This window comes from Trachymyrmex septentrionalis, unplaced genomic scaffold (genome assembly GCF_001594115.1).
Source record: "Trachymyrmex septentrionalis isolate Tsep2-gDNA-1 unplaced genomic scaffold, Tsep1.0 scaffold13, whole genome shotgun sequence".
In the NCBI taxonomy this organism is placed as follows: Eukaryota; Metazoa; Arthropoda; class Insecta; order Hymenoptera; family Formicidae; genus Trachymyrmex; species Trachymyrmex septentrionalis.
In genome coordinates this window covers 5,517,857-5,531,259 of record NW_017304438.1, presented here as the reverse complement: position 1 = coordinate 5,531,259, position 13,403 = coordinate 5,517,857, and the positions used below count along the sequence as shown (strand labels likewise).

The following is a 13,403-nucleotide window of genomic DNA, read 5'->3' as shown; positions in this document are numbered from 1 at the left end:
ATATATATATATTTATATATGGTGATATACTACACGTGGGTTTAATTCCAGCTCCGACACAAGGATTACCTGTAACTCCAAGCTCTCTTTTACATGGCGTTATCTTTGCACGGTGCCTGTCGGCACGAGGAATTGTGTGTGCAATTGACATTGTTATCACGATGTCGTGCATAGTTGTCGTTGCATCTGCTACAACCGTCAGCGAAATATTGAAATTCGGTAGAATTGCGGAACGGAGTTGCGCGCGTATGCGGCACTTAATCAATCGCCTGTGCGCGCGCGATGTATAATACCTTCCTCTGAAATGTAGACATAGTCGGCGGGCGACGATGCGGCAATACGCAGGCTAGTTTCACGCTTTCCTGGTAGAGACGTGGTGTCGTCCGTATATACGAGCTCTCATCTCGCATCTGTTCGTGATTTGAATTGCAAAAGCGAGCGGCGCCCAAAGCGTCTAAGCTTATGCGTTTAACGCAAGCGAAGTGCGCGACGGCGATTCGCTCGGGCCTATCGCTAGCAAAATGGCATGGCTTCCTCTATCATCGCGGCATATCACACCGTGTCGTTCGTAGGTAATCCTGCGTGTGCGGCCATCAATTTGCATGATTAATGCGCGCTCATATACATGTGGGGAGATGCGAACGGGAGAACCTTTGACCTAAACCGTAATCGGTGCGATAATTCATACGAGAGAAAAGGAGAGCTATAGGTAAAGGAGGATGTTACGTTTTGATTATATCCGGCATTAAGAGAAAAATTTTTGATAATTGTAATTATAATTACATATTAATTATAATTATTACTGCTGTTATGTTAATAATGATAACTGTATATATAATTTTATCAACAAATATATATATATATATATAGTGCAATAGAAAATAACTCTAATTATATTATTACCATAAAAATGGTTGCAATTACTGTAAATTATAGTTAAATTTTTATAAAAAATTATTTTAAATAATTTTTTTGGGATAATCATATAATATAGCCATAATTCAAAAAAGGTGATTTTAAAACGAAAATGACAAAAACGACATTTGATTATGTTTCTAAGAGAATATTTTTTTTTGCGACATTATTTGATTAATCAAGAAATTTTTTAATTGAAAAAAAGTTTTTTCCCTTTTCTGAAAAATTTGACAACATCGTATTAACTAGATTTACTTAAGTACAATAAAGTACCGTTTACCTTAGGAAAACATCGGGAAGATGAGAAAATTGTGATATATCACAGGCAATAAATCTAACATTATTTATTGATAAAAAATGTTAAGTACCTAAGATTTTAATATTATGTATAATTTGTATATCTCGGAACTTTTATTTTTGCTAAAAAACAGCCAAAGCTCAATATCCTCGTTTTATGTAGTATGTTTCTATAGGATTTCTTGGGATTGGCAGGTTAATGCTTGTACGAGCGACATTACCCATATCGCCCAAGAATCACATTTCCTCTTAAACGCCGATACTTGGTCCCTATCTCTGTTGAAATTCGCTTAACTACCCTTTGTTACGTCTATCACTGACTATCAAACTGTCTCTCTCACAACGTTGAGAATCAACAACTTCTAGTATAGTAAACCGCACAATATATGCTTCCGTAACATATAAATTATACCGTCGTATAATGTACGCGTCAGCATCCTCTCCCTCTGAAAGTTCCCTTATCCCGTAACTACAAGAATTTTTCGTGAACGTTTGTTAACAATAAATAAAATACTCGGAAGAGATTTACATACAAAATACATGGAGCATTTTAATTATTTCAAAGAAGAAAAATCGAAAATTATTTCTGACAATCGCCATAGTTCATATACAAGTGGACGGTTCAATTTCCTTTGGTTCCAGTAGGCTGTGTACGTCTGTGAGATAATTCGAGTGGAAACTGCAGCAATGCACACAGACGCGTATCGCACACACTCACCTTATCCATCAGTTGGCGAACTATCCCGTTCCACTCGCCGGTCTCGTAATCGTAAACGCCATACTTGCCATCCGGCACGAGTTCAATCCTGTAGGTGAAGCCCACCATGTCCGCTATCTCCTTCAGCAAGTCGATGCAGAAGCCTTCGTAACGCATGTTTCCGCTGAAATTCCCCTCGCTCTTCAGCATTACATACGGCTGCTCCTACGGGGATCATAAAAAGGAGCTACCGTTTTTCGCTTCGTCTCCCTTTGCTACAGGATTTCGCCCGCGATTCTTTTCTTTCAATCTTTCCTATCTTTACGTTAGTCTCCGGTCGCCAGTTCTCCCGCCCATTTTGTTATCCTGCATCTTTTTCACAAGATGCTACTACCCACGCCAGAACTATCGATATGGTCAACAACAATGTTCCGCAAAACGATAAAGCGTTCACGTGTTTGCGTCATGGGAATTTTATACGGACTGAATGTAAATCTTCTAGGTAAGGGTCGGTAGAAATCAAGTTTCACAACTTCAGTCTCGGTTCGAGAGGATTAGGGAAATTTTGGTGCGTCGCTTTAACTCTTTCACCGAGGAATACGCATTACAGATTTAATTAATGAATAATAGATGAACGCATTTTCTTATAATCGTGTTATAAAATTAGACTGATAAATGAGACTGATAAACTCATTTACTTAAGTGACGTGAATGGTAAATTGAATAAATAAAAAATATTTTATATTGTGTAAGAATATATACAATCTTACAAAAAAAGTTCGATTACAAAGTTTTGTGAGTATCAAATCAAATTAGTAGGAGAAATCGGAGTTCGATGGCACAGTTTTCACAATTTTGGCATTAGACTTTAAATCACTAATCAATATAATAATATGATAAAGAATTTTCTATATTTTCATGCCAGGAAATACGATTCTGTACACTATACATTTTCTTTGTAATAAATAAAATACGAATATGCCGCATTGTAATCAGTTTTCGATAATGAAGTAAATTGATACATGTTACGGTATAAGTTGCCTTTATGACAAACTCGATAACTTTTCCATCGTTTTTTTCGCTTTAAATATATAAACAGAACGCAATGCCAACTTGTGCCAACAAGCCACGGTAATTTCTATATTTACAGAAAAACAAACTCTGGAGTATTAGTTACATCCTATTAAATACCAACAAAATATAATTAATATTCAAAATAGTCACTTTTAGCTTTGATACAAGCTTTAAGATACTTCGGAGAAGCATCAACTATGAGGCTGCGTCTCTTTTCACGAATAAATCCTCCCAGGCAGTCAATAAAGCAGCTTTTAGTTCACCATCAATGAACATTTTTTGATGTAGAGTCTTTATCTATCTTTAAGGTGTTTAATAAGATGTAACTAACACTCTATAGTTTAAAAAATGTTACTTTTAAAAAAAAATGTTACTACTTAGAGAGCAAGCTGAAGTTATTTGTTATTATATTGATTTGATAAGCACATAAAACATTGTAACCAAACTTTCTGATCTCATATATCTATAAAAATATGCACAAAGATTTAAGGATTCTGTGCATAAATATTCTGTAAGTTACATCGCAAACGTGATGCAGCAAAGTGCATTACGTCGATTAAAAATTATCCATGCTTTTTCGCTAACTCTAAAATAACTTTTAAGAATTTCGCATAAAAGTTTACATCGTATAACCAAAGATTACCGGGATACCTCGTGTGATAGCGAGTCGTACATGTATCTATAACGGTGTGGACAGCTTTAATTGGTATTTACGACGACATACCGGGCATGGCGAATGCACTTGTCGACGTGGACGTTCGACGGTTCTCTCGATGCTGATTAGTAGCTAAATGGATTACTCTTCAATAGACTATTACGTTGAACACTTCCACGAGATGTGCTCTGCAAGCGTAACTATACGTCGTAGGCCTCAGAGACTCAGGTGCGAGAAGGCCAATTAACGTGCGTGATGTTACTAGACGATAGCTTGTCAAATAAATCTCACAAGTAATGCCGTCTTAGATCGTTATTTTACTAATAAATAACGTTCAAGATAAATGTATTATTTGTATAATTTTCTAATCGTATTAAACGCATCGTCCGATCGTGAAAAATTTAGTAATGCATATCTAATTTTTGATTAACAGATTTCTTTACTTCTATCATAATCAATTTTACACAATAATTTAATAGTGAATAACTTTTTTCTTGTCTCTCGCACATGACAAGAAAGTCTACGACCACCCAGCATCGCCGTTAAAAAATGAGAAACAAAAAATTTTTTTGTCAAGTTCGAGATGTGTAGATTCTCGCATGCAGAAATGGTGAATTAAATCACCTGATAAAACGTTGATACGAATAATCGATCGAGTTAGAAGTAACGCCGGCGAACAATGCAGGAAAACGAGAACGAGAAAAATTATCCGAAGAATTCCGATAATTGCAAGCGTACGGGAGAAACGAACGTGCAACGAGGGAGAACTTTCGTTCCACCGGACAAATATTATCTTCATCACGAACGAGTGAAAATATAGACAAAAAGATGCTCTCCTCTAGATGTGAGCGTTATCGCACGGTCGTCGTATATTCAGACGTGGAGAGTTGGAGGTCTAGTATGCGCGGGGTCTAGATTTAAATTTAAATTCAAATCGGCTTCTTGAAATGCAATAAAGTAGCTTCACTTCATGAAGCTTTCCGCCATTTTGGATGAAAACGGGGCCGGTGACTGCCGCACGGCGGAAACGCGAGAGATTTAATTAGAGGGTATGTCGAGTAGATTTGGTATTTACGAGCCGCATATGAGAATTTCGACCGGATTAACTGCATACTGCAGCCTATATAGAGAATGCATTTGGCACGCATTAATTAAGCCGCGTTGAAAAGCGGCGTTGGAAAAAAAGGAAAACGGAAAAAAGGAGCGTGCTAATCTGTTGAGATTCAACATTTATATACAACACATTTTATAATGTTTTTAAGCTGTTAATATTTTTATCCCCGTTATTTAATATTACTACTTTTATGACAGAGGATTCAAAGAAAAAAAAGAAAATAAAAGAAACGAGAACGTATGTGTTTCATTTTGTGTACATTCTGTGTATGTATGCATGTTGTTTGAGGTTTTACATTCGTTTGTAAAAAAATTGTCATGCATATGTACGTATACATATGCATGGAAAGAGCTTGGAAAAAAATTCAAACATAAGATTTAATCCAAATAAGCTGCGCGAATGCGCGCACGAAAACAAAGATGAAAAATTAGCATTGCATAAGTTAAAGGTAAAGGCTTAGTGAGAGAAATTATTTCTTGCTGGATGAATTGTACAGCGAATATTTACCATAGATTTTAACGTAAAGAATATATCGCGTGATATGGAAAAATCTGCGCTTGACTTATCATGCGCGTAGATTAAGAGAAGACGGATTAAACGGTCAGCGCATTTATGAATAATTACTTAATATGGCACACTCTCGTGAGAGTGTTAAAGTCCGTATGCAATCTAGAAGACAGAAATGAGATATAAAATTAATTTAAGCCAACTTAATGGAGGCTGTAAGGCCACTTTTAACTCTTCTTTGAATAATGCATGAGTCTTTTGAATAGAGCGAAAAAGTACGTGAAGCGAAAAGCCGTAAGAGCGTAAAAGATTTAAAGAGAAGAGGCAAATTTCAACGCGACCGCAGATACAAAGTGACGTAAATATCGACGAAATATGTAATTATTAAAGATTTCAGATGTAGTTAGAGAAGAAAATTTTCTAATTTATAAGAAATAATTGATCAAAGTAAGTAAGAAATTCATAAATCTTTCCATGATTATATAATATGTGTGTGTTGCTTTAGTAAATACGTAAAAGAGAACTGCTCTCCTATATATGACGTACATACAGTTCCATTAAATTTGTATGTTGTGTTTTAATAAATTTAATATTATGTTTTAATAAATGTCAAATTTTATCGTGATATTACAGAATTTATGAAATACTGTTAGTTCGTATGAGAAGTACATTTTCTTCCCATTTATTTTCGCGTATAACTGATACCTATCATAAATAAACTAAATTTCACATACATTCTATCTCTTACTTTTAATTAAGAAAAAAACCGCGGTATACAAGAAACATTGGTCGTATGTTAATTTTTATATCTGAATGAAGAGAGCTTTTGCATGATAATTTTTAATTATAGATAATTCTAAATTATCATGTGATATATAAATACCATATTTAATCTAATTAATTAATATCGATAAACGCGAGTCGTAAATTAAATATATAGGTCTAAGACTAAATAAAAATAAAATGAAGGAAAGATGAGCCAATAAAAGCCGATGCGGATATCGGTGTGCAATAAAAATAATATATTTAATCAATTATTACTCGTAGTAAATTAAGTAAAAACGTATACGTTTCGATCCTAATTTTGGAGTTTTTTTCAGTGTACATAAGATATATGTAGACGACAGAAAACATAGGTTAAAATAAAATTGCAATAAATAATAAAGCATTGAAATACAAAGCAATAGCCACTGTGAAAGATTAAATAAAGCTGGATTTTGGTTACATAGTTCTATTTTTTGATACAACTTTCAATTTAACAAAGATATATAATTTCCATTTTATTTAATCTGTGTCTGTTGTTTCGCACTTTGATACTTCATTGTTTATTTTAATTTCATTTCGACATGTGTCAAATCAAAATGTTTTTATTTATGTAATTTACTATGTAACTGACTAAATATATTGTATTATTGCACATTTACTTTCGCGTTGGTTCTTATTGACTTACTCTTCATTTTATTTTGATATTTAATATCGTTTGGCATCAATAAATCAATACGGCGTCGTCTCCTTCGTCTAAATAAATTTGCATTAAAGGAGAATTTTGTCCATCCAAGTTATACAAATTGTCAAATATAAATAATCAAGGAATGCTACTTCATTATTTGAAAATAAACATATATTAAATGATACATTTCATGTAAGCTATCATTTTCGTGTTTCACATTATCGAAAAATCTTTCATTTATTAAAAAAATAATAATAAATAATATTGGGAAAGAAATAATTATTATTTTCAAATGAAAATTTCATGTAAAGTCATATGTCGTTATACCATATGTATGATTATACATATAGGCTCAGTATAATTATATTAATTGAAACATGTAATTGACATTGTTAGTGCATCGCATGATTCTGCGATGTTTACACTGAACAGTTTGCGATCATTTTACGATCTTATTTTATGTTAACTGATATTTGCGAGTTGTTAACGCCGTGCAAAATTACGTACAAATCATTGTGATTTATTTTTACACAAGGACAGCTTTTATTCTATAATATGATAAATATCAGAATAATTAATCATAATGTTATTAAGAGAACAAATTTAATTAGTCAACCATAGAACTATTGCAACTAAATACACAAATCAAATTATAACTAAATTCAAAATATTGGATTAAAAAAATATGGGATAACAGAAGGATACGATCATCTTATTATTATTTATATTTATACAAACTAAAGTAAACTTTTAAAGTAAACAACGTTATACATTTACATTTCTACCATTAATGTGATTACAAATTAGGCCGTCAAAACATTAGTGAGTATTAAATTACTAGCAAGGAAACATTTACGGTAGTACATTCGTATATTAATTGGCCAAAACATATTGTCGAACCGTGTAATAATTTGCAGTTATCGATACAACAATCAGTATGGGATTTACTCTAATTTGTGATATATATGTGATTTTAGGTAACAAGGTAAAACTTGCCTTGGCTATTCAAAGTAAATAACCAAAGTGAATAGTCCAACAAGAGATTTCTCCAGAGACTCTAGCAATATACGTGAGCGAGTGCTCAGGATGGGATCGTGTATTAAAGGGAGATGTGAGAAATGAAACAAACAAACCAAATCATACATGTCGCATAAGCTCTCGTACGATGCCGTTCCATTCGCCGGTCTCCGGGTCTCGTGCGCCGTACTTCCTGTCCGGCACCAGCTCCAATCGGTACGAGAAGCCTACCTCCCTCGCCACCGCCGCCAGAAGGTCCATGCAAAAACCGTAAAACCGCGAGTTCCCGGTGTAGTTCTTTTCGTGGTGCATCATCACATACGGCGTCTCCTGCGTCCGCCGACGAGCGAATCGGGATTCATGCAAGAATAACGAAAAGCGCTTTGAGACCGCCGCGGCGTAACGCGGATTTATGACGAGACATGTTGGCGCCGACCATATCGAGGAACTTTCAACGGTTATCGCGCGTTTCTCGCTCGATTCGTTCTTCCAAAATGGGTGGTACGGCGGTGTCGGAGTTGAAACAATAAAACAGCCCCGGCATTATGCGGCAATCTACCTCGCCTTGCATGATATCTTCCCTTTTTTTTAGGAAGCAGAAATGATTATGAATATATTTGAATATATTCCTTTTAGCTGCGTCCAAATGTCGTATAATTTTGCAATAAAGCCGTGCGTAGATTTATATAAAGATTTAAAAGAAAGAACAAATGTTATTAAGCAACAAAATGCAGATTTGAAACTCACCAGTATAGTAATCACAATCAGAGTTACGTTCCCGATGTTAGGCTCGAAAAAGGCTGCAGTGTCTGTAACGTTGACGCCGACGCCGGGACGCCACTCGCCGACCTAATTTCGTATGTAATTTTATTAAATACCCATTTGATATTCGCAACGTTCTTCTAACACGCTTCCTATTTTGCTTAAAGTAAGGCCATGACATACCTTAACAAGTGAGTGTTGTTTCAGTTTCAGCAGATCCAATTTAAACTGAATTCTACGGCCTTCTTTAAATTCAATAGGTCCTGAGATTCCTTTCATCTCAACCTGCAACAAAAACCATTGCGGATTCGCGTTCGTGAGAGTGCTCTCTTACATATGTTACTTGAGTTCGTCAACCTTATTCCGTGACAGTTCAGCAGATTGAACTTGAAAGAACAAACATTTTGTATATAAAATGCTCCAGTGATAGTGCAGTGATTGCAGTTGTTTATTCAATCCCATTTATTTTAGTTGATAAATGAAATTCGATTCAACTAGATACCGTAAACTAAAGTTTAAATGCAGCAATATAGAAACAATTTTAAAGGAAAGAAATGTTACAATAGAAAGAAGAATTATTTTATTCCGGTACTACGACCGTAAAGTGCTTGAAATAAGATCTTTGATTGCGTTGTATTATTATAACCCTTCAGCGCTACTACGAACACATTATGATATTCTCGACTTTTTCAAATGTTTTTCAATGCTTTTTTCATTGCTTATTGCTTAAGGAAGCTGCGCAAAGAAACTTACGGATTATTTCCGTGTGTTGATGGTTAAATGCCAAAGTTTCGTGATATTATAATTCACTTCATCAAGACAGGAAGCAATCTGATACTGAGCTGCTTCTCTTAAAGATTCTATACACTGTATATGTGATACAGACAGGGAAGGAGGAAGAGAAAGCTGAGGATACAGTAGCTTATAATTTTTGATCAATAAATTTACAAAAAAAAATTAAATGTAAAATAATATAGACCTTTTAAATCCGTTAAATACTTTTTATAAAATCTTGATACCTCTATGTTTTATTTATTTTATCTATTTATTAATTTAGTGTATAAACACGTTTATCCATTCGATGACCTTTCACAAGCTCACACATCTTGTATTATACACACTATTCTTATTTGCGCTCTGCTTTGTCATCTCATCACTACTATATTACTAATATAAGTTTTTTATTATTAATTTTTTTACTAATATATTTTTTTATTATTATTTTATTTGATTACGATTGCTTCAATCAATGTAAGTTTTCAATTAATCTTATATATAGTTTATTGTAAAGCAAAATTGCTATTTGAGGATGTAGTGGCTAACTTGTCAGTATTATGCTAAAAAAAGATCTAAACCGTAACGTTTGTATTTAATTTCGAATAACATATTAACATGTTCCTGTGTCAGATTTCATGACATTTCAGGACATTTTGATTTTTTAATAACAATATCTACATTTTCTTGGTATCTTAATGTTTAGCGTTTGAAAAAAAAACTCGATTGAAAAAAAAAAACTTCTTTACTATATTTTTATTTTTAAGAAAGTTATAAACAATCAAGTTAGTTGAGTACCTAAGTACGTTGTTTCCCTAGTGTAACATCGAAGAGATAATAGTAAGTTAGCCTAGACGAGAAGATTTTCTACAAGCTCCATATAAACTGTGAACTGCATTAAAATGCGATGCAAGATGGATGCGCATCACCGGCATAAATCTCTCAATTTCGGCGCACATCAGCGCGAAGACAAAACTCGTCATACAATAGTTTGGCTAACAGCTAGCAGCTGTATTACGGGCTCAGAAATTTTCCTAGTTGCATTAAAAATTTTCGCACTTAGAAAGTCGTTACCGCTTACGTGGGCGCGAATCTCGTAAAGTTGTTAAAGCTCCTTCTTGAAGATTTTACGCCACTCGTAGGCTATTCAGATATGAGCGGTAGGTCATATTCGCCGGCTTCCGATAAAGTGCCACGAAATCTGCGAGGCCATTAAGCGATATTAAGAAAGTGACAGGATTGGCGAGGAAAAAGGATGAGGAATAGATGGAAACGTATAGTTTTAGCAGAAATCATGGAATGCATAAACTTCTAAAAGAGACAGGCGCTTTCAAACGACATGGCCAACGTTCGCCAACATTAGCGTAAATATACTATATATATATATATATACACACACACACACACACACACACACACTATATATATATATATATAAATATACATAACGTACATAATTTGACAGTGTACGACGCTCAAGCATGATAAGTAATGTTATTAAAAGTTTTGATATCTTAGCAAACAGCTTGGGTGTCCTATATAATTATTTTGTATTTAAGTTTTTAGGTTCTTCAATAAAACTATTTCTATGTATGTAATAATTATCATTAAAAATAAAGCATAATTTTCGCGAAATAAGGAAGATTATTGTTTGCTAGTAAATTAATCTAAAAACCGATTTGGCCGATTTTTATAATATTTCATATATTAAACGATAATTTAGACTGTTTATATATAAATGTTTTCCGACAGCCAATAAAGGACTGCACTTTAAAAATCATTATCATATGATACAATATTTAAAAATCTTTACTGTCATAACTTTCTATGGAATAACATTTTTGTTACAAAACCGAGGAAGCCCAATTTTTTTTTTATAGCAATGCACTTAAATGATGGAACATCCTTTTATATTTTCATTTTTTTATACGTTCGATATAACCCATACGTTTGCTACGAACCGCAAAGAATTAAAATACAAGAGCTCGGACTGTAAAAAGAAAAAAATAGAAAATGGCTACACACACGGAATAAAGAAATATACGCACACGGTTTAATAATGTTGCAAATATTACTTTCTTTATGATCCAATTTTTCATCATTAATGCAGTTTATATTAGATTTTCAAATATTAAAAACTGTACAGAGATTTTATTGATGTTCTTGGGATTATATACTATGCACGGCAGGATGCACCTGCAATAAAATTCAAAAAACAAATAATACCGGATAAAAGAAATGTATTTCAGCTTATTCTCGCGGCTGTAAAAATCGTCCCATCTAATCGTCGATTCACCTTTTCCGATTTATAATAAAATCGCAGCGAAATAAAACAAAAATATATTTAATCCTTTATAACACTGAATTCTTCGTAACGCTGATGTATGATAAAAACATTTATGGGATGCTTGAATAAATAATATTTGTAAAAATGATAATACGAAAGTTCAAGAGAGCGGAGAATTTTTTGATAACGTTTTATTTCTGCTAGGTAATGCAAGACTAGAATGAGCAGAAACGGAAAATGAAATGGAGCAGAGCAAATGCAAACCTAAAGTTTGATTACCTCATTAAGCAGAAACTTTCGTCAAGAGAAATTTGACGATTTCTCATTTCTATTGTCACATAATGCTCCCATGTTTTTTTTTAACAGAAGAAGAAGGCAAGAAATAATTATAGCATAATATTCGTCTTCCTTTTAAAACAAAACCATTAATGTTCTTCTAAAATGTGCTTTAGGTTAACTTAAAAGTTACGTGAGGCATAATTAATACTCCAACACACTAAAGCACCGTATATACATCGCACCACATTTATCTTGGCCACATTCTTTTGCATTAGTTTTATATTTTCCGCGAATGCAACCGAGTTGACTGTCCACCAGATTTTTCGTCAGCGCGGAACCATAAAGTGTGAAATTAACGTATGAAAAGCGACATTGTACTAAATTAGCAACATCGCATGTTTTAAATATATTACACCAGTGCCCTCATAAAATATTCATAACATGTAAATTATGCTATTGCATAAATGAATGTAAATGTAAAATGTTATGACAGTTCGCAAACCGCGACTACTAAATACCGCTTCACGCGCATTTAAACATGCTTCATAATAAATTAATAAAACAGATTTAATAAATAATGTCATCATATTTCTCTACATACATATACAGTAAATCTTCATATTTTATTATCGAGAATTACAAATTGTTTCGGATAAATAGAAAGATTTGACTGTTGCTAAATTTGAAATTGTTAAATTTGAATTTGTATATGCACTTGTAGATAGCATTATAAAGCTGTTCTTTCTTTAACTGACTTAAGATTTTGATTCTCTTTGCTAATAAAATATTGCAACTTGTTGGGAGAAAATCTAAAATCTTGGATGACTTAAAAATAAAGAAAATATAAAATTCGTATGATCATACATGTTGCATAATAAAAATAAATATAAAGTCGATTTGGAAGTTACACATATTTTACATATATTTTAGAGTTTTATGATGATTTAATTTATTTTACCAATTTAATTTGTCGTCTACTGATGGATATTTATTAAATATTAAATGACAAATGTGATTTTTTGAAGATGGCTAGGCTTTCATCTACTCTCATAATATCTCGCTATTTTAATAAAGTAACGTGTTATAAAATCCTCGCCCAACAGCTTTAATTCGCTTTGTTACGCCGATCAAAATTCAGATGGGCCGCGAGAACAGCCGGAATGAATGATCGGTAAATTTAACGCGGTATCCCCTACAGCCGCTATCCGGCAGTCATTCCTGCGGCAAGTCTAATTAAAGCCAAAGCGGAAGTTATCACAGATTGTCGAGCGTGACTCAAATCCGAAAGTGTTTTCCTTCCGCGGCGAGGAAACGTCGAGGAGCAACTGCGCTGACGGTTTCATCGGGATAATTATAAATTGTCATTACGGGAGACACTCCTTTTGTCCACGAGAAAAAAAAAATCTCCTTTCATGGACCGACGTGGTGCAACGACGAAGACTTTTATCATTGTGCGCTCTTCGTGAGTCTCGCGTCGTGCCGCATATATCTTGGCCACGCGAGCGGAATATGAGAAGCCGTCTTAAAAGCGAAACGCGTTGCACCGGCACGAATCTCGTAGCGCATTTTAGTGCG

The 13,403-nt window shown here is 33.8% G+C and overlaps 1 protein-coding gene across 1 annotated transcript in view; it reads right to left on the bottom strand.

The window, feature by feature from the left end:
- Positions 1–13,403, bottom strand: part of LOC108756904 (glutamate receptor ionotropic, kainate 2-like) — a 137,788-nt gene that overhangs the window by 17,869 nt on the left and 106,516 nt on the right. The window contains exons 9-12 of the mRNA XM_018501070.1: positions 8,672–8,773; positions 8,474–8,575; positions 7,853–8,056; positions 2,032–2,047 (exon numbers count right to left, since the gene is read on the bottom strand). Of these exons, the coding sequence (XP_018356572.1) occupies positions 2,032–2,047; positions 7,853–8,056; positions 8,474–8,575; positions 8,672–8,773 (424 nt within the window). The remainder of the gene's footprint in view (positions 1–2,031; positions 2,048–7,852; positions 8,057–8,473; positions 8,576–8,671; positions 8,774–13,403) is intronic.